The following is a 27537-nucleotide window of genomic DNA, read 5'->3' as shown; positions in this document are numbered from 1 at the left end:
GTACCTCGCTGTAAAAGAGGGAGTTGATGCTTTCACTGTCGTGGTTGACCGTTGGTAAAGTTGGCAACAGAACTGTCACGCAGGATCGTTAAGGGTGCTGCCGAGGTCCGCAAGAATCCCACGCAAAGCGGCGACCGTACGAGTGGTGCGGGTCGTTTTCGACGCGACAGCGGCGTTCTTTAATCCAAGGCCCGTGGGGCCACTGGCGGCCCCTGGTGGCCTTTAGTGCAGCCCCTGACATGCGCCCCCCCCCTCCCCCCCCGACAATACACAAATGTGGAAACAATCCCTTGCAGGCGATGTGGCGGTCCTCACACTGAAAATTATTGCAGAACACTGCACTACACAGAGCGAACGGCACACACGGATCGAGTGTCACACACAAAGGCTGCAACAGGTATAAGGAAACCAAGCGCAAGGCTTAGGGCCCCCCAAGCAGTTCATGAGAAAATAAGTGTACATTAAGCACCAGCTCAAATTCAAATCGATGAAATATAACAAGCTTATCATTATTCTTGTCATTAGATGCTCCGAAAAGTAAGAAGCACCCCAAACTGTACCTGGTGTCAAGTTATACCATTCTGGTCAGATTATAACATGCACACCAAATTTTAGCTTTAAAATGCAGGGAACAAAATACACCTTAAGATGAGATAAAAAGCCAATTGATAGCTGTCATATATATCTTATCACCATTTCTATTCTTTCATTTCACTAAATACACATTTGGAGAATATGTATTTCATCTCACAACATCTCTTGTCTACATAGGACGTTATCAATTGAAAGAAAAGAAGGCCCCCAAAAAACATTTCTGCTTAGGGCACCCCAGTGGGCCCAGCACCAAAGATTCCCCTATGTGGCCTAAACTGACTTGGGGCAAGTGAGCAATCAAGAAGGCACACGAGGGGGTGGATGACCAGCACCACGCCCAGCCACCACCACTGGTCAAAGACAAAGATGCCCTATGTGGCCTAAACTGACTTGGGGCAAGTGAGCAATCAAGAAGGCACACGAGGGGGTGGATGACCAGCACCACGCCCAGCCACCACCACTGGTCAAAGACAAAGATGCCCTATGTGGCCTAAACTGACTTGGGGCAAGTGAGCAATCAAGAAGGCACACGAGGGGGTGGATGACCAGCACCACGCCCAGCCACCACCACTGGTCAAAGACAAAGATGCCCTATGTGGCCTAAACTGACTTGGGGCAAGTGAGCAATCAAGAAGGCACACGAGGGGGTGGATGACCAGCACCACGCCCAGCCACCACCACTGGTCAAAGACAAAGATCCCCAGTATAGCCTTAATAGACTGTTGGTGGAAGTGTTGTTAGCTAGCACCTATGAAGACCGGAACGGCACACGGGGGTGTGGGGGGGGGGGTGGGTGGCCCGCACCATGCCCGGCCGCCTTTGTCTCCCTAGTGGCAATGTTTACACACCGCACCGCTGGTCACACACACACAGTGATGAGACGCCGGCTGTGCAGCACACTCACAAGAGCTCATTCACACCGCGGCCGTATTGTCACACGCGGTTCCCATGCGCGCGAGCGAAACAAAACAGAAAAAAGTGCCGTCCGCCACGCACAAACGCGGACCAATCGCGTGCCGGTGAGACACGGGGCTGCCAAGCGGCTCTGGAGCGCGTCTCCAGGCCAGCGCCCCTCCAGGAATGCAGCCAGAGCCTTTTCCCAGGCACATCCTCCCCAGCGACCCCAGAGCCACCAGGGGATGGGAACACGGGGTCTGTTTACAAGGAATGTGGGCATCGGATCGTTGCCTTTTAAGGCTCGCCTGAGACCGCAAACAAAGCTCCACGGTTCTTGAACGGGGCCAGGCGCACGTCCAAAACCGCCGGGGACGAGTCAAGGAGAAGGTCACCTGCAAGTCGACGAGGGAAAGCTGTTCGGCTGAACTTGGCGCGAAAGATAACACAAGCAGATAAACACCCTAATGGATAAACACTCCCCATGGGCAAATAACATTGTTACACTTGAAATTACGAGGGATAATTACGCCACTGGCATGAACGGCGAGCCAGAGTTTTAAGCTAGCTACTCAACACTATAAAAGGGATGTAATGCATACAGCAGGAAAGAAGTCTGTGCTGTAATATATAAAATAAAAGTGACTTATAAAGGAGGCCAATTGTGCAGACTCCAATGATCTCTAAGACGAGTGCTGCTTGCAGGAATCTATTTTTCTGGCCAGGATGAAATGAAAGAGGATCACACCCAGAAGAAGACCCAGCCATAATTGTATTTGGCGGCACTTAAATATGTAAATATATACTCTGCTGTTGTCTAAGTGTATGTGGAGATTACCTTATCATATCGCTTATCATACCCAAGGCAAACCTCTTTTGTTATTGGCATCCACGACGAGACAATGATCACTCGAGGTTCACCGAACTGCACATTAATAAAAGAATAAACCGCTGGCTCAAATCAAGGCAGATGTTTTGTGCTCGCACCAACTGTGTTATTTGAGCTAACCACCCTCCCCCTCCACCCCTCCTCATCATGGTCGTCCCTGAGGCACCTGCTTGTCGCAGATTTTTTCGTTGTTGCAATCAGACTCTGGCAGATGGCGATGTCCAAGGTCTCGGGTCTGAACAAGTTTTGTAATGGAAAAGCAGCAGTTAAGACCCCAAATATTGCGCGGATTTTGTATCCCACGCAGAGCTGTCAAATTATTGCACCTCACCTGCAGCAATGGATACCGCAGGCACGAGACAGCGCACGCTGAAGCGTCGGCGTTGAATAACGAACTGGAAATGCATTACGCTACATATTCCTGTGCTGCACAGTGAATAAACCTGTGAACACCTGTGGTGATAAATGCTTTTTTACAAATGTACGTGCAAAAATCCATAGGATAGATACAAAAAGTACGTCCTTGCAACAAATTAGAATAAATATATGCACGTCCTTTACATGTTTTTTTTTTCAAATACAATTTGCATTTTGGACGCAGCGAGTTGTGTTTAAGCCATGCTAAGCCACACTTGACGGGTTCCGTCCAATTAGGGTCACAATGGGAAACTGAAAACTGTTCGTGAATCTCCGGAGAACAGCACCAGTGGCTACCGTTCACGGGAAACAATTCCGCATTGGAAAACGATAAGCTACTCGCGACCGTGGAATTCATTTGTGATTGGAAATAAGCCGAGTTATTCATCAGCCACGGATGTAGAATTGCAAACTGTGGAGACAAAGCGATGAAATAATCTTGGGTGCAGGAATAGGGTGCCGTGGTGGAGAGATATTAACTCCTTCAACCTGGTATGCAGGAGGTCGTGGGTTCGATCACAATCCCTGACGCATGTATGTTTGGAGTTTGCATGTTCTCCTCGTGGCCGCATGGATTTTTCTCCTGGTCCTCTGGTTTTTTCCCCCTGGACATTAGAAACATGCGTTCAGAGTATTTGACTGTTATAAATTGCCACGTGCTCAGCCACTTGGTTGAGCTATCAATTGTGACCAGGTAGCTTCTGAAAAAAATAAACTAATAAAAATTAGTTTAGTCTTTTAGTTTAGTTTCAGTGATGTAGTGTCTTTCCATTGACAGGGTGAACGCCAAAAAAACAACAACCACAGAGAGGAGGAACGACACACCCTGAGAATTTCTGGTCTCAACAGACCAAGAGGTGCGTGTGGGGTGTGGCCGCGCTGGTGAAGTCCTCCCTTACCTGGGTTAACCCAACACTGCTGATGAGCAGCGGGTGTCAGGTCTCAAGGGACATTTTTTTTTCTTGTCAAAGCTAGGCAACGACCGCAAACACATTCACACGGAAACATTCGGCGCGACTTTCCACAACAATGGCGTGCGTGCACAAAAGGCATGGCATGAAAATTCGGTGGGAGGATCGTCATGCACAGTGCATTATTTGGTTTTCCCCTTTGAGCTGTCCGCGTGAACGCAAGGGAGATTTTTTTTCACTTTGAGAATGTGGCAGCAATACTTAACGTGTAAACATCATGAACATTTAACATTCCCGTAGTAATATTCCACGCTGTAAAATTCCGTCTTGGAATACCGGAGTTGAGTGAAGAGCACACACTCCTCTTATCCGTGGCCCTTGTAACCGTGATTCCTATTGTCTGTGGAACCCTATAGGGCACACAAAAACTCCGACAAACAATGCCCCCTCTTCTTCAAATTAATTATCCAGGATTATGGGTGTTTTATAGACGAGTGAGGAAAGTTCACAGGTAACATTGCAAGTAGGATCTGCAATGTCCACCCCCCCCCCCACATCATTGCGGATAAGAGTTCTACTGGAAAGGTTGAATATTTGACACTGCCAGTTGGGGTGGAACGGTTCGTGATGAATCGTTACGACTCGAAGAAGCTATTTGGCACAAGAACCCATTAAAGACGAATGTAGAGTCCACTCGTGGATGCAGGGATCACGTTCATCCATTACGTAGAACACACTTGAGGAGAAAAAAAACTAGATTTTTACATGCCTAATACAATACACGTATCACGGATGTAAAAATCAATGTTTACTGTTGGAACCGATGCATCATTACACCACATTCCTCAGTGACAGAATCAAAGTCCCATCCCAGATGCATCTTTTTTTTTCCCTGGAACAATCTCCAGAATCGGCACTGGATTAATGGGGCCTCGTGATAGTCTATAATTGAATAGGTGTGCTGCCCCTGCAGGAAGCCCAGACGCCTTTTGCTGGTGCCATAACTCTCGCTCTTCGAGCCTCGACACATGGCTTACATTGAAACCTGAACGCGTCCAACGGCAAGTTGTCCACTCGCCGAATAAATCTTTATATTTTTTATGTTCAAATTAATCACTGGTTTCACGTGTTATTTTATGCAGCGCTGTGGCCCACTGTCACGTACAAGACAGTAAACATTTTACAGTCACCCTCTCCTATACAGAAATATCCATTAAGTGCTCGCTTAGTTGCGTTTCATCTCTCGCGAAAGCTACTGCCTGGATCCCCGCCATTGCAAAAGTACCACAGTGCGGTTTACATTGCAGATCCTGGCGTGAATGAGCATCAGAAGGCCTAAAAGAAAGACACTTCAGGTCATACGCAATCTATACGAGTGTATCGTGTCAATGCAATCCTGTAGAGCTGGGACGTGAGTAAAAGTCGATGACTAAAATTAATAATCAATTCCTTTTTGTCGTGGTTGATTACTCAGGGCCCTCCATTAAAAATGGTGGCTACCCCCGCCCACACCCGGCCTCCCGAAGGTGGGCAACCTCTTCCAGGCAGACCCAGCGTGCCGCTGCTGATGGCCACCCAGGCCCGTCGATCACCTCCCGCTCAGCGGCACACGTGCAGGATGAGGGGAAACCTTTTTTCAAACGATTGTGCAATTAGTTTTTGAAATTGAGGAGATAATCGGGCGAGTAACAATTGCTTAATAATTGGATATAGCCCAGATATCTGCAGTCCTCTGCATGCCTGCGAGAGACAAAGCAACACCACCGCATTGAATTTTCTTCTCTAAATTTAACTTCGCCGAAGTCAAGGTTGAGTGCAAATGCTTTTGCCTCCAGCGTAGTCAATACCAAAGCTGGGTTGAATGCAATTTACAACCGAAGTTGGACAATGCTACAAGCTGAGCAGTGGATTTTGATGTGGAGTCATTTGAGGCAATTGGTCTTAAGCTCAGCTCAATGGAACATAAAAATGTCAATGTTGCAGACGAACTGAATGTCATCCATAATAGAGGTTTTTTTTTGGGTCAGATCACGTAAATATGTGTCGTTAAAACCCGCCACCACCCGACAAAGCCAACCAGTAAGGGTTGTCACGTGAACAGAACATGCCAATTCGTCACGAGTACAGCACACCGGTGTGTTGGAGAGCCAAGCCACAGCATTTACAAACCGAGTACGACGTTTCGCCAGTAATTACAACTAGCTTCATCAGGTGACGGCCTACGTGTTAAACTAACTCAATGTTCATGGAAGACCACAGTGAATGGTTGAAGGTCACTGTCGTCGTTAACCACACAGTTCCAAAGTGTGTGCCTTGGAATCCCCTACAAAAGGGATATTGTAAGAGCAAAGCTCTAACACAGTACACCCCGAAGTAAAGAAAACCAATCGAGCATTCTTTAGCGGCTCACCTGACCTGAGAAGCCAGGTGTTCCGCTTTACAAATTTTTGCCGACGTCAAAATCAACGTCGACGAAATCAGATGTCTACACGGCCCCTCTGCCTAAAATTACAGAACTCTGTGTGAGAGAATCTCTCTTGCTCGTCACAGCTACCTTTTAGTCAAATGCACCCGTTCCGCCACACATCAACGGTTCCCCATTAGCCCAGTCCGAACAGCTGGGCACACACTGAACACGTGGGTGTCGCGAGGAAAACTGGATATCCTAATGGCCTGAATGCATCGGCCATCGGCTTGTCCCAGGGCACCCCTTAAATAGGCAGAGGGGTGCAAGGGCAGCTGCCCGTGTTGAGTAACGATCGCCGATAAGTACGCTTCGTTTGTGGCGCCACGGTGGCTAGGAGATGTTAACCACGTCACCTGGTATACAGGAGGTCGTGGGTTAGATCCCAACCCTGACGCCTGCTGCTGTATATTTGGAGTTTGCGTGTTCTCCCTGTGGTCACGTGGATTTTTCTCCAGGTTTTCTGTTTTTTCCCCTCCACATTTAGAAACATGTGTTTCAGGGTATTTGGCTGCAATGCATGTCCACGAGAAAAGCAACTTTGTTGAGCTATCGTTTGTGGCAAGGTCACTTCTGAAAAAGAGCTATATAGCTCAGCAGGCCTTACCTGGTAAATAAAAAATAGGTTGGGATTTACACTGCATTGAGTGTGCATTTATCAGGCTTTGGGCGACCTCTTGCAAGCAAGATAAGGTCTAAGTGAAGCTGCAAGAATGTGCCTTACATCAAGATTTCATCCACGCCACAGACTATAAACAAAACATTAGGACTTAATTTATTTCCAAAATTGATTTTCAACGAATTAACTTTTTTTCACGTTTAACCACATGGGCAACTTCAAGTATTCACCCCAGGAGAATAGCCAGACAACAAATCGGCTAAATACAGAACAAAAAAAAATAGGGGATACGGATAACTCCTCTTATCCGTAACCCTATTCCTATTTGTCTCAAATTGTGGACAGACTAGATTCATGGATAATAGGATCCACAATGGTCATCTCCCATATCACCGTGGATAAGAGGCGTCCAACCGCATTGCAAATATAAACTGGCTTCGATTAAAATCTACTCTTATATATGTAAAAAAAATAAAACGTTGACAAATCACGGTGGAGTTTGGCAATTCATCTGCGCGGGCCAGTGGCTACATGGAGACTGTAGTGTGCACGCCTTCACCCAGAAGGCCATCTGTCAGACATCAATTCCCTCCCGCAAACTGTCACACATCCCACACATAACAAACCAAGGGCAATAAAATAATTTCTGCAACAGCGCTAACTTCACGTCAAATCGCAACAAGATTTTTTAAAAATATTTTTTTGTATTAAGCCGTTTTAAGTGGGGCGAGCCATTATACTGGCACGGGGAGTGTGCCAAGTCGTGTCAACTTCGACTTTCCCGCCACCCCCCTCTCGGTTTACTTGTTTGAATGATGCAGCTGCATTAGCCATCACAGAAGCAGGTTCAAACCCCCGCTTCTCTCCTGTTGCCCCCTATCCTGGCTTTATAGAGCAGACCAAATACTCATGAAGGCAGACGGTGCACCACACCGCTAATCCGTCTGCCCTCTCTGTCCTCGCCTGTCCGCCTCTCTACACTTTTCTTTGGCCCGGTGCATTTGCCCGGGGAATACAATTAGTAAATCAACTACCCGGTCCCTATCTTCCTTTGGAAACCACATCGACAGGCATGCAGAAAAGTGTTGCGTGTATATTATATGCTGGTACAGTTATACGTGGTTAAGCCCATGACCAAATCGCCAAAGAATTCACCTGATCTTGTCGGATCGTGGAAGCTAAGCAGGGATGATCCTAGATAGTTATTGCAAGGGCGGATAGTTCTGGGATGGGCGAGTAGTGTTTGGATGCGTAACGCATGTTTTAGGTTGTGGTGCAACGTGGCGAGCAGCAAACGCGGTGTAATAACATCCATTGTCTCATCCATTCGGCGTCTATGTTCTTATACCTTCACTGGAAAACACCGGTCTATACGGCCGATAGGATGCCCAAACTAATTGTTATTTTAGTATTTTTAGTGGTCAATCATGGGTGTCTCTAAAATTATTCATTTAGTTATTCATCCTTTAAAATCCACAGTCCCAACTCGTGTGCAGGAGCAAGATAGATAGTTGCATTGTGTTACCATTACGGGTGGTGATGACTTTGGGAGAGCTTTCATCCATCGGGGGATAGATCATGGCTCACGATCCATAATACAAAGAGGTGGTGCACGATAAATTATGAAGATACAGGATACGGTACTGTACTGTAGACTAGGCAAGCAAGTAAAACATTTGTTGAGCACGAGACAGTAAAAGTATGCAGAACCTTGCGCTCAATTTACTTCTCAAAACATAATCATTCATACTAAACTTTTATATACGCCACATACCAATGCAGCGATTTTTTTTCTGTTCCCCACACCCTGGTGGCACGTAAGGGGTAGTCTATTAAAAATAGAAAAAGTAATCCTGACCTCCCTTGGAAACTACAAAACCCTTCCCCTCCACACCCAACAACAAAACAAAGCGATTTGTAACATGCCCCAGTAAATTCCTTTTGTGTACGTCCTCCTACAGTGCAGCGTTTTTACAGCAAAACTCACGCTCAGATTTCGCTCACTGTACCGCAATGACATTTTAGCACTCCCAATCCTGGGAATTTCAACATAAATCCTCCAGGAATCGCACAAAAAACCCCACAAACATTCCACACAACTAAACTAGCACCGGCACTGAATTTCGAAATTGTCACTTTGTTTTGGAAACGCCAGTTTAACGAATATAAAAAAAAAACCTGTTTTGCGCTCCAAATATTTACGTCTTTCACACATTCTGTGAAAATTTTCACTTCTTAGACGCACTCAAATTTGTGACCTAACCACATTACCAGACCCCCATTGGCAGGTCCCTTCTTCACCAGCCAAAACCGGTACCCAGCCCACAAGCCCCTATATACCCCTGCCGCCACAATGTTCCTTGCTACATCCACTCATCGGCCCACCGTGATCCGAAAACAAAATCAAGTGACCCTGAATCCATGGTTCTATTGCTTTGCCTCAGCCACGGCAGACAAAGGGCCGAATGTTTCATGAAGCCCCACCAAAAAGCTACTGGACAAATGTACTCAAGCGTAATCCTCACAGGTATACTGTCGAAAAAACATTAAAGATGTTTAAAAATATATAGAAATAGAAAATGACTGAGAATGAATAATAAATAGACACTTCCTTTATGGCCAAATGTTTCAAAAGCCTGCTCAGGACCAGTCAGCCAAAATTCTAACTTTTCTAAACGTTGGTTGTGTTTTTCTTGCTCAGCCTCAGATCAATTTTAAATGTCTTTATTTTTACTGCACAACGTGGAGTAGGTCAACCCGAATCCTCACACAACCCAAGTACAGTATAGATTGCGAGTAACTTGGTCTTTGCATTTAAACAGATCTGATGTAACCACCAAACAAAGCTTTATTTTAGCCGTCAGTGGTATTTCTTAAGTCATACAGTGTTAATAATCTCATGACCACTGGCATCATACCTACCAATAGCTGCAAAGATCTGTTGTAGTACATTAAGCGCCCCCGTGTCTCTGTATTCAGGGTTAATTCTTCTGAGGTTGCCTGCAAAAGCATTATATGCAATGACAAATATGCAGCAGTTGGGCCTAGGGGCACAACACCTCCCCTCACAACAAATCTCAACTGCACCGCAATGCCAAGCCCTCACCCCAGGCCCAGTTCCAGTCGAGCCACTGTCTGGGCCAGATTGACAGCAATACACACCACGCAGGAGAGTGAACATGGCTCGGCCAAAGGGACATTTGGTGGTGACATTTGGTGGTGCAGGGCCCACCGAGCACTCTCGAGCGCTGGCAACTGCCTCACTCCCTAAATCTAGTCATTTAATTGAACTCGGCAGGCACTATGTACTAGCACTCCTAATAATGACTGGCTGGACTGTAAATTTAAAGTATTATTATTAGTAAAGTGGCTTGTGCCTCAGGCTTTTTTTTCCAATCAGGTCAGCCAGAATCGGTGGCCCTGAAGAAATGTCTGTATCCCGGCACACCGCATCCAGTTTACCTCTCGCGATGGTTTCAACGACTGTTCATGTGCCACCTAATCCAATTTACCAACAACCCGGCATGTACATATTCGGTGATGAATTAAGACCTGCCTGAGCTTCTCAGAGGGAACTTATCAGGCAGACACAGCAACATCTGACGGATGACTTTCCACCGCAATGACTACGACTAACTTGTCTGCGTTTCCACTCAAGCCAGGTTCGCTCAGGGGGGGGGGGGGGGGAATGCATGGCAAATTCCACACATGGGAAGGCGCCCATTAGCCCGTTCGCTGTGTCACTGTGTCACTGTCATTTCCCCTCACTTAGCACCGGGGTCTCCTTTTGTATGGCGGCAGGGCTAAAAAGGCTTAAAACTGTTGCTAACAGCTGTTTTAAAACAAAAAGAGGGCTCTGGACTTTGCGTGTTACAGAAAATTCCTTTGCAACATGCCGTCGCATGTTGCCGCCACATGCACAAGCCGTTTGCTCCAAGCCTCTTGCCAATTCGCAAGCATTCAAAACATGAAATATCAGCCTGGCCTTTTATTAACTGTACACACAGTACAATAGTTTCCCAAACGTCGGTGCCCTGCTGGGGTTCGACCTTGCACGGACCTTAACCCACAGTCTCCTTCGTAAATGAATGAGGTTGATCTAAAATGGCTCTAATTTGCTTTTTTAAAATAAAATAAATTATGGTACGCTGTTAATTCCGAGTCTAGAATAGGCACCACCCCGACCTGCACGCTATGGAGGTCCTAGCCCAGCAGTTGACTGACAAAAGGGCTGCGCTTTTACATGAATTCAATTCCACAATAAAAAAAAAACAAGTGAAAACTCGCGACCTGCAAGAAAGGCTACGTTTTGTCTTCATCTTAAACCCGACATTATTCGAGGTGTACAGTACTCGTCCCCCCAGTGACATTTTCGCTTTGGAAGAATTCACCGTGTTAGCGTGGATCACAATGTGTGTCATAGCAGAGTATTAAGGATGATGGTTGTGACATTACACACACCGAGACTTGCTTGGCTAGTTTTGTGCGTGTGTGTGTGCGCGCGCGCCATGATCATGCCGTCCTCCAGCACCACCCTTCTAGAGTATCAACTTCATTAAAGTACAACACTGTGTTTATTTATTGCTTCCTCCGCACGGCAACTATCCGGCCCATACCAAATTCAACAGACGGCAGGGAACGCCGCTGGGAATCAAAGCCTCGAACATGTTGCTCTGCTTCTCTGTCTGACCAAGACTGACTCTTCTATACTTACGTCTCTTGGTGACACTGGGCATGTGTTTTATAAAAATGAAGTTAAAAAACAAAAACTTTAAAAAATATATTTTATCTGATCTCTTTCATGGAAAATACTATCGGCCTTTTAAATGATGACTTATTTTGTACGCAGGCGCTGTGTACACGCCAATGAACAAAACACCTGACGTCGTCAGTTCGCAGAAGCAAAGTAGTGCTGAGGCTGGCCAGCGATTGGATGGGTGGATTGTGCTCGGGTGCATAACAGGTGCTATAGGTTGTGGCCGCTACCTGGTGGGAAGCAAGTGGCAGTGCAGAACATTTCAGTGTTTTGTGCAACCCTGCAACATCTATGCTCCCCCGCCTTCACCGAATCCGCACTGACCAGTGTGGCGGTCCATAATACAGGTTTTTTTTGGGGGGTTAGATCGCAGAAATCAAATACTACATAAAGCTAGCGAATTGTTGCTAAAAGAGAAAAAAAAGGATTTACGCGATCTAACCAAAAAAAATACCTGTATTATGGATGATATTGGTCGCGAAAGCCTACGTGTTAAACCAGTGTGGTGTTAAATATCGAGTAAAAAACAAAACCCCCAAGACCCGCACAGTGTGGGGGGGGGGGGCCTCATCCAGCAGTGGGTTGACAAAAAGAGCTGTGCGTGGTACTGGACATTCATTACCCAACTAAAGCCCTGAAGCAAAATAAAATACATAGCTACCCTTTCCACATTGGATTCCAATTTAAAAAACAATTGCCAAATCGCCTGCTCTTGGGCATATTTTTGGAACAACTGCCATGTAGAGTAATGTGCTGCCTGCTAACTAGAACTCAAAAAATACCAGAAGATGGATATGGGACGCAGAACTCACTCTAAATATGCTCAGTCTCACGACAAGCTTAGAAGTTAAGCAGGTATTGAGCCTGGTTATTCGACGTTGTAGGCTGTGGCGCTTTGATATGTGGCCAGGGTACAGAATATAGACAGGAGATGGTAGTGCGAAGTGTTATCCCCTTTCTACCGGGGTTTTCTTGGACACTCCCGGTTTCTTTCCACACGACACTCGTTTATTAAGGCATTGGCCAATCGTCCCAATGCAGGATCTTTATGAAAAAAAGAGTCTTGAGAGTCAGTGAAGCTTTTCTGAGTAAATAATATTTTTAAAAAATAGTAGTTGCAGTCTATTGTCAATCAACTGTTGGACGAAAGGCCTCTCCACATTATTCGATTACATTTATTAAATTTAGTTTTGTTGTTTATGTTGATGCTTGTAAGAAACAACCAACCCGTAAGCTGTTTTACAAGCAAGACCCACGGAGGACCTTGATGATAAAAAAGGGGAGTTATAGCAGCGAATAAATCATAACATTGCAGACATTGGGTAGCAAACACATTGGAGGAAAAACAACATCGAAGCCACGCACCGCTCGGGCAACACTTGCAGCAGGTGACACAGAAATATAACGCCGACTCGAGCGGGGTTCGCTCACCACAAGCGCAAGAGAAGGGGAGATCTTGAATCAGGGAAAGAGAGCTGTTTGACCATACTGCACCACGCTGGTCATTCCGGGTGATGGAGGGAGGCCTGGTTCAGTTATCGCTCACCAGTGATGTTGGACAAATCCCGGAATGAAACTCGGCTCACCAGACCTAGAGTGCAGTGAACTATCAACTGTGTGGATGATCCACACCAGGTTAATGATTGGTATTACTATCGTGAAACAATGTCGTGGGCAAGCACATGATATATGATTTGGAATCTGTTCAATTGGTCTTTAAGGAAACAAAAAAAATATTATTCATAATCAAGGTTTTTTTTTGTGTTAGATCGCGTATGTATGTGTCGATGATGCTGGATGTAATTACCTGAGAAACGTCGTACTCAAATTGTAAATGTTGTGGATTAACTCTCCAACACACCGGTGTGCTGTACTAGTAATGCATTGGCACTTTTATTTTCGTGACAAACCTTACTCACTGGCTGTGTCGGGTGGTGGCAGGTTAACGACACATTTATACTTACGCCATCTAACTAAAAAAAAAATCCTTTATTGTGAATGTTTTTCTTAAGTTGCATATTAATCTGAATTACAATTGTAAGGGGACTTATTTTTGCTATATCCACTGGAGGGGTCACCATTTTGTAAGCTGTATACAAAGTATGGTTGAGAATTTTACAAGCAATAGCATGCACGACACCTCACTCTCAGCCACATTCGTTGTGTGTGCCTGTTGGCTGTGTACATTTCTCTTTTAAAAGTAAAAAAAAGAATAAATGGTTTCGCTTTAAACAACCATAAAACACGGCAATATTGTCTTGTAGGTTTATCTTTGGCAGTCAGGTCTTGTCATTACCTCTTAAACTGTAGTCGAGTACAGTGGTCATCTTCGCTTGAAGCATATTTCAGATGGTACAAAAACATATCCAGGAAATGAGCCGAACAAATGGGGCAGCAGGATAAAGTGGAAAATGGCTTGAATACTGAAATGTTCGAGAAGGGGAATCTGAGTGTGGTTGCATGATTTTGTGGTCGGCAACATCAGCTGGAACGTCAGGACTTCAGCGCCCACGACCGACAATCTCATGCCAAAAAAAAAACTTGACAAAAAAATTGCAGAGTTGCAGACTGTGTACTGCAGTTGAGGCCATTATTTACGGTGTGCAGTGAGCATTGACAAGTCATACGCTGTAACAAATTAAAACAAAGTGCAAGTTGGTCAGAGGCAAGCAAATCTGCGTACCACCTTCAGTTTAACCCAAGCTGAAGAATTTTAAACAATCACGTGCACTTCATCATGGGACCTCCATGTGCAAAAGTTCCACATTTAAGTGCACTGTGTGGGTTTTTTTCCCCCACGAATTCACACCGGGGAACGGATGAATATTTGAATGTTTTTCATTGTCCAAGCCATTTGCTAAAATGATATCAGCATTCAGCGATGCACTAACACGGCGCAGGATGGAAATGCAGCAGGAGAGAGGAATTTATTATAAGAGGCCACGGAGGATCTTCGTAACATATGGTAATTGAGCTGCTAATCAATCACACACAAAAAGTATCCAACTGGGCTCTTTAAAAAGGCCACAGCAGCCATAACAAGCAGTGAAGGACTTACATCTTTGTATCAACCACATGTGGGAAATTCCCAAGTATTGCGCATTTTTTTCTTGAATGAACTAAGCCTAATTAAGTATTTAATCCTGCCTGATGATCATAAGCTGCTAAACTGCTTAAAATACAGGTTTAGCAAATTGCGAGGGGAATTTTTTTTTTAAATACACTTTGCCTAGGTGTATATGGGCAATCTAATAAAATGAAGCACAATTAAAATAAATATGAAAGGTGGATAGCATGCTGGTTCTTAAAAGCCGGACTTATATCTCCAGTTCTAATGCAGAATGGCACATGAGCAAACCGCAGTAGCAATTATCTCCTGCAACATATCAAAGTGGTCTTCTGCAAAGTAATACAGTCTGCAGACATGAAAAATGTGCCAGGAGGAAAATTGGGAAAATTCTGTTACAGGGAGCACGTTTCAGTGCCTGCACATTTTACGTAAACTTTTAATACTTACATAAGGAGTTTTTTTGTTGCTTTTATATTGCTGTAATATGTACCGTGAATCATTCTCACTCGACAAGTAACATCCGCTCCCAGTCATCCTAAACGACTTTGGTGTGGCCAAAAACTGGTAAGTTGCTGGTGGGATGGCTGGCGCATTTGATGTGGAGAAATGCCAGGGCTTAAATAGTCAAGCAAGGTGGTTCAAGATGACTCTATTGTGCAACATTGAATAAATAGTTCCTTAAAATAAGGTGGCATATGCAAGTGCAGTTACTGTTTTCTTCACATTTCACATGCTTACTTATTGAAGAGAAAACATGTAACACACCGATGGATAACATACATTCTAAACTACATGGTACATTTTATTATTCATTCTGTAGATATTGTACTCTAAAATCACCAGTCATATTCATTTTGCTTTCAGAGAAAATTCAAATACTCAAAATGACAGAATTATTTAGTGCACAGCAAAATTATTTATCTATAAAAATACTAATTTGGGGTCAAAGGCCCCATAGAATGACATATCTTTTTATTTATCCTTGCACAACCGCAGTGTATGCAGCGAGGTTTTTCTTTCATGTTATCAGAAAAAATAAAACCAACACTGTATTTTCAACTCCAACGAACGTCAGTAACTTTTTAATTACTTCGTACCAGAATGACGATGGCTCTGGCCCAGAGTTAATAGATGTTATCAAAGCATCTCTCATGGCCAGCAAGCACAGCGGGTCATGACTCGTGACCTTTGAAGCAGGTCATGGGCTATGGGCACCAATAACATTATGATGACATCCTGCAAGCTTACATACGCCCCCCCCCCCCCCAAGCTTGTGGGCATTATACCGATTCCAGAACTTGGGTTTAATATCATCAAAAATTAACAATCAAGAATGGCTATAATAAACGAGCCGCAGCTGTGACTGCTTTTGCACATCAGAGCGCGTGTGCAGCAAAATGGTCGTGAAGGACTGCGGTCAAATTCGATCTGTTCAATTACCGCGAGGCATCAAATTAATATTGACTTCCAACACACAATTAATCTCGACTCCCCCACCCGCCACACTCAAGCAAGCAGTCAGTCATCAGGAAAAGCGAGCGTGGCACTTACCCTGATTGAGCTCTTCGCAGAGTGGGTCGGTGCGGCGGCGACCAACAGCTGAGGCTCCAGATTTCCCCGGAGTTCTTGTGCTGCTCGATGACCTTCGACCCCAAGCCCCAACTCGGTGTCTCCATCGACGAAGGCCTTGGTCTGCTTCTGCAAGCAAACCCGGCTAGGTTTCTTCAAATCTACCGCGTGGGCTGCCGTCTCTACTCGGCTGACCTCAATCTGCGTCTCTACAGCCATCGTAAAATCTTCCTCGTCATCATCATCATCATCAGAGTCGTCAATAACCTCCCTCTGCGCATGCATTTTACTTTCAATGACCATTGTTGCAGGAGTATCGGACACTTTTGAAAGCTGGGCGTGGGCATCTACAATCGAAGTAAAATCTCCATCTTCTTCATCGAGGAGTTCTTTCTGTGCATGCATTTTCTCATCTAGAATGATTTTTGCAGCAGTATCTACTTCTTCAGAAAGCATGATGTTGCTTTTAAAGGGCTTTTGCTTGTCATCTTTTTTCACCGGTTTGTCAGCTGTGATTTCAAAGTATGTGGATCTAGCCTGGACTTTGTCCAGAATATGTGCACTCTTTAGGTCATTGTCTTTCATGGCCTCTTGTTTAAGACCTGCCTCTGCCGTGGCATCTGTGCTAATAAAATGCTGTTGTTCAAATACTGCACACGAGACACCAGGAGACGTTTTGCGAACATGTTCCACCTTAGCGTTCACCCCAGTGACAGAGTAAGTTTCCACATCGGGGTGCTTTTTAATGACTGATGCCTCTGCTTCTGATACCTTGCTCTTAAAATGACGGCCATCTGTTTCTGACACCTTACTTTCTGGCAGAGCCTCCTCTTTCTTAGACATCTCTTTTTCAGATAACGTCATCTCAGTTTCCAATGTCTTTGTTTGAGCCCAGGTCGTGTCTGCCGCAGGTAACTTGCATTCAGGCAAATCCATTTCTGTCTTCACGATCTTTGTCTCAGACGCAGCACAAGTTTTTGCTTCGGATATCTTTCTTTTCGGAAAAGCCAGGTCTGTTTCGAATGCCTTACTTTTAGGCGAGATCACCTTTGTTGTGTCTGACGTCTTCTGGGCAAATGAAACTGCTGTGGTTAGATCGGTTGCTGGAAATCCTGATGCAAAGTCACCGCTGGTGTCCATGGCCGTTGGAGAAAGCGGCACCTCTATCCGACTCCAGCGGACGCCCTGGCTGTCGTGCTGTGATCTGAAAGGCCTCGGGCACTCTAAACTGAACTGCCTCGCTCTCTTGAACGACTCCCGTGAAGATGGACTTATAGGTGGTTGTCCAAATCTTGGCTCGTCTTCCGTTGGCGACGCCAGGACAGAAGTCGACGATGTCAAAATAGACGTTGGTGATGTCTTGAACGAAGCTACTGCTGGCAAACCTGCAGTTGGTGATGTCTTCACCACTGTTGGCGATGTCTTCACCACGGTTGGCGATAGCTTCATCACAGTTGGCGAAGGCTTGTCGACAACTGGTGACTCAGAGCCAGAAACTGGCGACGTTGAAGCAGCGGACGGTGAAGTTAAGACCTTTGCTGGACGTGACGCGAATGTGGAAGTAGCTGCAACCCGTGGCAGAATCTCTGGTTTTTGTGCGATCGGTGGGGAAGATGAGCTTTGAGGCTGAAGGACCGGAGAAATGTTACTCTCCACAGGTCCTTTGTCCCTGGTGTGACGAAGCTCCGTTTTAATTACCTTTTCCTTTTCTTCAGCGTGAAACACGTCCTCAGCTTCATCGTCGTCATCATCATCATCTTGAAGAAATCTTTCCAATCTTTTGGACATTGGTCCAGCATTCACCTGGTGCCCAAATATGGGCGCGGGCTTGTCACTTTTCCTGCGCTCGCGTGCAGGGTCATCACCTAGACTTTCAGTTCCACTTGACTTTCGAATTTGCGTGGTGGGCATCGCAAACTCTGTCTTGGGAGACACGGACTGAGCACCGGGCGACGATCGCCAGCTACTGCTCACAGGGGAGCAATCCAACGTGTCTTTCCCCTCAGGATAAGATGTCGAAAGGGGCAATGGCGTCATTCTTTCCCTCGGAACAGGCGAAGGCAGGGCCGCGGGTGTTGTGGTTGTGCCGCTTTCAAAAATCTTTTTTGTACCGCAGAATTTCTTTTCAGAGTGACACGGCGAAACGGCCTCACCGCCAGTGCTGCGGTGCCTCCCGTTGGGACTCGCAGCCTCCATCACGACGCTCGACCTCGACATGAAAGCAGACCACGGCCGTGGTGCCAGCACAGGTCTCTTTGGCTCTGGTGGGTCCGAGTCCACAGAGAACATGTTTTTGATTCTTCGTACATTGAGGCCGTAACCTTTGGTGCTGTCGTTCTCGTCTTGAGCGTCGTCCTCCTTCGTCTTGTCGACGATGTTGTTGTTGTTCACGTTCTGCACCTCCTCCATGCTGTTCTTCTCGCTCTCCATACTGCTCTCGTCTGACATCCTTGCTGCTCAACGATGACACACCTGCCACAGGCACACAAGGCACATTTCAAAACCACGCTGCTCGCCTTGCACACAACTAATCCTCAAAAGCATCATAGTATAAAAAAACAGCATCCTGCTACATAAACAGGTGAAGGCACAGCCCTGCAATTGTTTACTCACCCGATTTGTGGTGGAAGGCCTCCACTAGGGGCGCTCTAGAGAGCCCCTTAATAGGGCATTTGGCACATGCTAGCCAGACATTTTGAAACTAAAGTATAAATGTTTAACTGATATTATTGTACCATTTAAGGCCCACTAAGCTATATAGCTCAATTCCCACTCACGGCCAACACCAGTGACGATTATCTGACCCAGTCATCGGCCTCTCCTAGGTCGACTCAGCCTCAAACTACTATTTAACCTATTTGTATTTTACCATGAAAGGCCCACTATATATAGCTCTTTATTAGGAGGTGACCTGGCCACATATGATACCTCAATGACGTGGCATATCATGCGTAAATTTATAGCAGCAAAATAATAAAAAAGTGGGGTGCCCACACTTTACCCCACCACACACAACCCTGCTGATCAACTGTAGGGTACACCTTTTACTGCCGAGTGGATAGAGGCCACGGGGTTACCGAAACATTGCCCATTGTTTCAACTGCCGTGCCAGGAGATCAAACCAGCGATGTCCAGTGTCAAAGCCATTAACACCCACAGTGGCACATTTGTGAAATGTACTCATAAATATATAAATATGAGTATATTTCACAAATGTGTTCGTGAAAAAAGTACTAAACAATAGCTGTCAAATAGTTTCGCAAATATCATTTGTGCAAATTGTGTTAGGCTAACCTTAAAAGCCCTATTCAACTCAACACAATGCCACATGAGGGCTTTCAGCATGTTTTAGATCTTTACTTTCGCAAAGATAAATGTGAAGCCAAGGCCGCAAGCACACTATCAAAGATTATTAGGAGTCGCAAGGTCGGGAGTGAACTTTGTACCGGTGGCAAATGCTACAGACTGCCAGACCACCCTGGTGACCACTGAGGTGGCATTTATTTCCAAGCCGTTATTTCTGCTAGGTTAGGTAAGAGATCCTACGGGACAGACATTCACAGGAATATGCAAATGAACAAAAAACCAATGCGTTGAATCCACACGCAAAACTGCTTTAACAGTGGTGCCCTTTTAATGAACGGTGTATATAAACTGCGGCCAAAAAACACACACACAAACGGCAATTGTGATGTTAATATTTTTTTTTAATTGGCAGCGTTTGAATAAATTGCCATCGACACTTAGTGGCTCCCCATTAGGTACGTCACTTACAGCAAGCACCGCTTGTTTGCGTGTCAGAGTGTATCCGCGATGTGGCAGATGTTGGGCACAGTGAGGCTATAAAGGGGTCAAAGTTTATTTTGGGTATGTAGCAGAGGGCTGAAAACAGCTGAGCCCCAATTTGTGGCTCTGAGCTGAATGGGGAAAATGCTCGCATACCAGCCCACGAGTACACCAGATAACGCATTATCAGAATAAATAAAGTTGACTCATTCTAAGTGCAGTTACCAAATTACCAAGCCTGTCTTTAAACTAACTACAGACCGGACAGGACACAGTTGCTGTACACATTACACGGTACGTACTAAAAACAGTTAACAGCAATGCCTCAGTGAAGCTGATTGCTTTGGCGGCTGTATTGGTAGAAAAAAATAGGCTAGCAAAATCAAGACATGCACCATCGAATTCGGATTGCAGTACTCCAACTGCATATTGAAGAAGAGAAAATACTTTACACGTTTTAATTAAAGAGTGATCGCTCCTGACATTTGTAGACATTACTAATTATTCTTTGGCAACTTAATTAACAAGTGAAAATGGAAAATAACGTCACAAAATGGTTTGAACTACACCCACCTGTCACCACGCAGAACTACATTTATGTTGGCTTCAACTAAATACCTCTGGGGAGTTAGTTGAATAAAATCTGAGGATCTCTGAGCACAGTGTACGGTGGAGTATTGTGTTCATGCGCGTGCACGTACTACAATGAAGACACACGCGTGTGGATGGGTGAACACCTGTCCGTGAGCACGCACACACACTACTCCCCGCTTTCAAAACACAGCTCAAAGAAATCATCGACCGAAGAGGGATCTTATAACCCAGTGATCTCGAGAAACGAACACGGGGAGAGAAAGTAGAAAAATAAGGCAGGCACACACGGTATACACTACAGTGGATAAGGGGGGGGGGGGGGGGGTTGGGTCAGCTTCAAGTCAGCTTTTAACACGAACAGGGAAGGGCCCCTTGAACACACACACTCCAGAGAAGTGACAGAGTGGACGTTCAGCGAGATGTGAGCGAATGGGTGAGTGTGTGCGCGAGTGCGAGTTTAGCGAATGGGAATGATGAGCAAAGCTACCCAGTAGTCTCCTCCACGTAGCCAAACTCTCACACACTCACACATACATACGCACACATTCGCACACAAAAACAAACATTTTTTTTTACATTTAGTTTAATGTTTAATTGTAATTATTATTTTTGTTTCATTGATTGAACAATCTGTTTTGTAGCTACATTGTTCGTATTTTTGGTGTGGTTTTCATAAAAGCCCTCTTGGGGTTCCAACCTCACCTGCACACTTTTTTATATATTTTTTATTAGCACTGCTTGTCTTTCACTTGTCTTTTTGTATGCGAATAAAGAATAGAATAATAATGACTGTGGATCTACGAGCGTACGAAAGGGTGTGGGTGGAGTGGTGCATAGATGAGAAAGATGAATAGGGTGGGTAAATGTACGAATTTTCGTGGGCGAGTATGCGAATTGGTGGAGTGAGTGGATTATTCAGTGAATGGGTCAACAAGTGAGTGGAAGGGTGAGTGAGCAGGTGAGTGAATGTGCGCACGTGTAAATTGACAGGAGAGGTGAAAGTTAATGAGTATGTGAATTTGTGGAAGGGTGAATAGGTGGATGCGTGGGTGGATGCGTGTGTGTGTGGGTGGATGGGCGCGTTCCCGGGTGCGAGTTGGTGGTGTGTAAGAGATATCGTGGGGTGTGTCAGTGGGTGAGCAAGAGGGTGGCTGGGTAGGTGGTTCAGTGGATTATCCTTATGCATGAAATCACTATTTTCGCAACGCAGGTGCGTGCGTGTCCTATGAACACCACCACGCCATGCACAGTGCCGAACTACGCGACTGAGCCGTTCCAAGCGCGCACACACACACACACACCTACACACGTGTAAACACACACACACACCTACACACGTGTAAACACACACACACACACCTACACACGTGTGAACACACACACACCTACACACGTGTGAACACACACACACCTACACACGTGTAAACACACACACACCTACACACGTGTAAACACACACACACCTACACACGTGTAAACACACACACACCTACACACGTGTAAACACACACACACCTACACACGTGTAAACACACACACACACACACCTACACACGTGTAAACACACACACACCTACACACGTGTAAACACACACACCTACACACGTGTAAACACACACACACCTACACACGTGTAAACACACACACCTACACACGTGTAAACACACACACCTACACACGTGTAAACACACCTACACACGTGTAAACACACACACACCTACACACGTGTAAACACACCTACACACGTGTAAACACACACACCTACACACGTGTAAACACACCTACACACGTACACACGTGTAAACACACACACACACCTACACACGTGTAAACACACACACCTACACACGTGTAAACACACCTACACACGTGTAAACACACACACACACCTACACACGTGTAAACACACACACCTACACACGTGTAAACACACCTACACACGTGTAAACACACACACACACCTACACACGTGTAAACACACACACACCTAGCATGCATGTGTGTGTGTGAATACACAGCACTCCAACACAAACATCCGTGTACAATACTCCTGTGGATGTGTACAAAGACAACGATCCCCCGTGTTCGCCTTAATAAGCCTGTTGAGGGCAAGTGCATAAAACAAAGATAAAGATCCCCCTTATAACCTGAACAGACTGTTGAGGGCAAGTGCATAAAACAAAGATAAAGATCCCCCTTATAGCCTGAACAGACTGTTGGGGCAAGTGCATAAAACAAAGATAAAGATCCCCTTATAGCCTGAACAGACTGTTGGGGCAAGTGCATAAAACAAAGATAACGATCCCCCTTATAACCTGAACAGACTGTTGGGGCAAATGCATAAAATAAAGACAAAGATCACCCGTATAGCCTGAACAGACTGTAGGGGCAAGTGCTGTTAGCGAGCACCTATGAAGGCCGGCACTGCACACGAGGGGGTGGGTGGCCAACACCACTCCCGGCCGCCTTTGTCTCCCCAGTGGCGATGTTTACACACCGCACCGGGTACTCATTTGAGGCTGAGTCGACCTAGGAGAGACCTAAGACCGGTTCAGATAATTATAATCGCCACTGGGTGTTGGCCGTGAGCGGGAATCGAACCCGGGTCGCCGGGTTCGTAGCGCAGCGTAGCGCTAACCGCTACACCACCGCTGCCCATAAACACACACACAGACACACACTCACAAACACACTCACTCACACACTCACTCACACACTCACAAACACACTCACAAACACCAGAGCGCCGCGATAAACACACAATAATAATAACAACAACACACACGCAAGTGTCAACAATGCGAGTTGGTGAGCGAGCATTTAAATCCACGTGGACGACAGCGCGTGTGCGGGCTGGACTAACCTGAAGCCGGCCCCACCACACACACCCCAGCACACGCGGACACAGAGCCCAGGCAGCAGCAGCTGCTGGAGCTGGATCAGCTGGAGCTGCTGGATCAGCTGGAGCCAAAAAGCCCACCGGAGCTACCGCTCGGAGCACGCCTGACCGATGATGTCCTCCGGGAGGAGTTTCTCGGCGCACCAACAACAACCACGGGCGGCAGTGGCACCTCCCCGACTCGACAGGCGTGCGAGACCCGGGTGGGAGCTCCCTGCCCCCTGCCGCTCTTGGCCCTGCCCCTGGCCCTGCCCACGAGCTCGCATACTCCGCCCAGCAGCAGCAGCACATTCGGGGTGCCCGACCGCGACAGCTCTTGACAGCCACGGAGGAGGTGACGGGTGTCGGACAGCTGTCCGGCCCGTTGAGCTCCGTGGGCAGGGCAGTATTGTCGCCTGGTGGCGATTTAATGGGCCATTCTTAGCGCAGGGCTGTCTAATGACGAGTGATTGGGCAGTGTGAACTGGCTTTTGGTGACTGACTGGGCAGTGTTAATTGTCGAGCGGTAACTGAATGGGCAGTAATGATTATCTGGTCAGTATTGGACGTCTGTGAAAAGGCTTCGCAGCTCGTCGGATTCCTCCAGTCTAAATGAAGATTCTGATCGTCGTGGTCAGGTTAGTCGAGTACTGTAGGAAGTGGGCAGTTCAGAATGACCATTGGTGATTGACTGGACACCCTAGTACTGGACAGTCTAGACTGCCCAGCGATGACTGGCCAGCACAGATGACTTAGTCGTCACTGAAGGGCAGCCTACACTGCGAGGTAGTGACTGGGTAGCCTGTGGGTGATTGAGCAATCCAGACGCCTTGTGGTGTCAGTGCCTGAGCATAATTGTATCGTAGTGAGTGACTAGGCAATGCAGACCGCCGACTGGTGACTGCATTCCTGTGCAACCTGTCTGTAACTGGGCTGCCTAGGTGGTGAGTGACTGGGCAGCCTATCGACTGCCAAATGGTGACGAACTGGCCAGTCTGATAATGACTGAGCACATCAGCGCCTTAGACTATCTGGTGGTGTCTTCGGTGTCTCATAAGCATACTGAGTGACTGGACCCTCAAGTGGTGCTGAATACTAACCAGCCTACTGGAGACTTGACAACCATCCGCAGTGTGTAGTGCTAACTGGATAGCCTAAAGCGGCAACTGGCTAGTGACTGAGCAGCCTTCTTTGAGTGGGAGGCATAGTGCTGACTGTACCACTATACAGTATTGACTGTTCATCCTAGCACTGTAGTGAATGATCATCCGATAGTGGTGTCTGGACAGCCCATTTATTCAATTGAGAAGGATAATGAATCTGAATGGGCACGATTTTGTTAAAGGGGCCGACTCCATTGCTCCCACAGATAATGAGTAAGAATAAATGTCTGGCATTATATATCCCAGCTATATCCCTTTCCATTAACCCGAGCTATAACACTAACTTCTTTCTCCGTTTCAGCTCCACATAAAAACGAATTGTGTGTTGATGGGGACTTCAAAGCGTCAACTTTTTTTATATTCGCGATTTTATTTTGGACTTTGCTATTTTCTTTTGTCTTCTCTCCTCCAGAAAATGTATTTTAAAAATGTGTATACTTATACAAAGTATGAACTGGATGTTTCCAAACTGAATAAGCTGGGGTGACTGAATGGTTCGCGTACCACACGACTTTCATTCCCAGCCACTGGCAACAATCGTGGTCAGTGATACTGAAACCGGTCCTGGCTCACCTTCGCCAACGTGTACTGACAAGTGACGCATTGTCAAACAAGCCCTGTAAATTACATGGTATGGGCAGACCTAATCCGCACCTCCTATTAGCAGCACGGTTGGCTACGTACAGTGCAAAAGAAGTTCAACATACATACAGGCCTTCGTGCAACCTAATGGTGATGGGAAACACAAGGGTAGGTTTTTTTCAGTTTCAGTTGATTTATTTTGGTATAGCCCTGTGAGCCATTCGGCTCTTGAATCGGGTGAAACCACAACAAACAAAAAAACAAAAACACGAACAAGAAAAACATCTTAAAGTGACTACGTGACTGTGCAAACAGAAAATCCATGGAAAAAAAAACAGCAAAATATTCCTGAAAAAAGCACCGTACACCAACGCTGTGTGCAAAGAATCCCAGTGCGATGCAAGTCAAACAACAACAACAACAACCACAAGAAAACTTAGATTAAGGCCATCAGTCTAACTCCGTACTACAACAAAACAAACATGTCCAAACCAAAAAACTTTTCGAAATCACCAAAAAATAAAGCCATAATTGCAACGTAACAGTGATCACAGGGACAGTGACCGAATTTTTACAATAAACTACATAAATAACATGTAACACCAAATCCTAGAGCCATAGCTGGCTGCATGAGTTACTCCACAACAACAGAAGCATCAGTCGGAGTATCAAATTTTTCATTGCACCTTTAAGATCAGCACGCTAAATCTAAATACAGAAAATACTTTGCAGCATCATCCGGAGCGAAACAAATTATTTTATTTTACGCCAATGAATATCAGTGGCAGCTAGGGGTGTACAACTCCTCTAGAACAGTTTTGAGAGAAGATCTCATTGGTAGCGATTCAAGTTGCAGTTTATTGGCAATATCATTCCAGACCCTGGGGGCATCAATAGCAAAGGCCCTTCCTCCGGTTTTTGTACGGCAATAGGGAATGTGAAGCTGGTTGATGAGCGAAGACGTGAGGTCAAATTTGTTCTTTGAAACAGAGAGGAGATCCAGCAGGTAGTCTGCGGATTTTTTTGTAAGTACATCGTGAATAAATAAGATCTGGTGCACAAGCCGTCGAACATTTAGAGATGTTAAGTTTGACCCAATGTAGAAATCACAGTGGTGAGTCCAATATGGGCAGTTCAATGTATATCTTAAGGCTGAGTGATAGATGGAATCAAGCTTCTTCAGTACAGTACTTGGGGCTGATTTATACACGATGTCACAGTAGTCAAGTAGAGGCAGTATGGTAGCTTTTATCAATTCCAAACGGAACATTGGGGGGAAGCAGCGCTTGTGTCGATACAGAAAACCAATTTTTATTTTTGTCTTTTTACCAATATAATCAATGTGATCTTCAAAATTCAGTTTTGAATCCAGGATGACCCCGAGGTACTTATAGATATTGACTTGCTCAATTTGATAATTATTTAAGGAATGTAATTGGGGAAAAATCACTTCCTGCTTTAGTCCTGGTGAGAATCATAGCACCTTAGTTTTGGAGGTATTCAGGACTAGTTTAAGAGCAACTAGCTGATGTTGTAGTTTGTTGAAATCACCCTGTAGCTTCGCAATCACGTCATCCGGAGAGTGTCCAGCAGTAATCAGTGCCGTGTCATCTGCAAAAAGATTTACCTTGGAATGATCCAGGTCAGTGCCCAAGTCATTGACATAAAGAGTGAACAAAAGGGGGCCGAGAATGGAACCCTGTGGAACCCCTTTTGTTATGTTAACACTGTTTGACCTCCAAACATCTGTGAATACAGTTTGGGTGCGAGAAAAGAGGTAATTTTGTACCCATTTTACTGCATTTTCGTAAAAACCGAGGCAACTTAGTTTACTAAGCAGGGTGTTGTGGTCTACTCTATCAAAAGCTTTGGACAGGTCTAGAAAAAGACAGGCACAGTACTGCTTATTATCAAGGCTATTGTAAATGTGATTCAGAGAGTCTAATGCAGCAGATGTGGTGCTTTTTTTGGAACCCAGATTGTTTTAGATGTAGTAGATTGTTGGTGGACAGGAAACTGATAATTTGGTAGGTCAATCATTTTTCAAAAAATTTCATCAATGGGGACAAAATTGAGATAGGTCAGTAGTTATTTGGATCATCTTTAGGGCCCCTTTGTGAAGTGGACAGACATAGGAATGTTTCCATTCTAACCAACGGACCATGTTTGTTAAGAATTTGGAGAAACGTGTACCTGAAGGTCTCCCAAGCCGTAGTCAGGTTGGGGATATCACAAATCTTGGCAATATCAGAGTGAAGCACATCATTAGTAAATGCCTGAGTGCTGAAGTGTCTCATAGAGTGCTTCTCAACCAATTTAGGGGGGGGGCTTTGGGTCTGGCTGATGATCTC

The 27537-nt window shown here is 45.6% G+C and overlaps 1 protein-coding gene across 4 annotated transcripts in view; it reads right to left on the bottom strand.

Annotated features, from left to right (window-relative positions):
• LOC116948594 (uncharacterized) overlaps positions 1-23674 on the bottom strand; it is a 138888-nt gene extending 115214 nt beyond the window's left edge. For 2 of the 4 annotated variants that reach the window (XM_032965406.2, XM_032965408.2), the window contains exons 1-2: positions 23427-23673; positions 16166-18655 (exon numbers count right to left, since the gene is read on the bottom strand). In XM_032965406.2, the coding sequence (XP_032821297.2) occupies positions 16166-18631 (2466 nt within the window). In that variant the 5' untranslated portion in view covers positions 18632-18655; positions 23427-23673. Of the gene's footprint in view, positions 1-16165; positions 18656-23426 lie in introns of all 4 variants that reach the window. The other 2 variants (XM_032965407.2, XM_032965409.2) reach the window with 2 other exon arrangements.
• Positions 23675-27537: the final 3863 nt, after the last annotated feature.

This window comes from Petromyzon marinus, chromosome 34, assembly GCF_048934315.1.
Source record: "Petromyzon marinus isolate PM22_M1 ecotype Great Lakes invasive population chromosome 34, UKy_Petmar_22M1.pri1.0, whole genome shotgun sequence".
Taxonomy (NCBI): domain Eukaryota; kingdom Metazoa; phylum Chordata; class Hyperoartia; order Petromyzontiformes; family Petromyzontidae; genus Petromyzon; species Petromyzon marinus.
The sequence above is the reverse complement of the archived record's forward strand: the minus strand, read 5'-3'. Positions and strand labels throughout refer to the sequence as shown.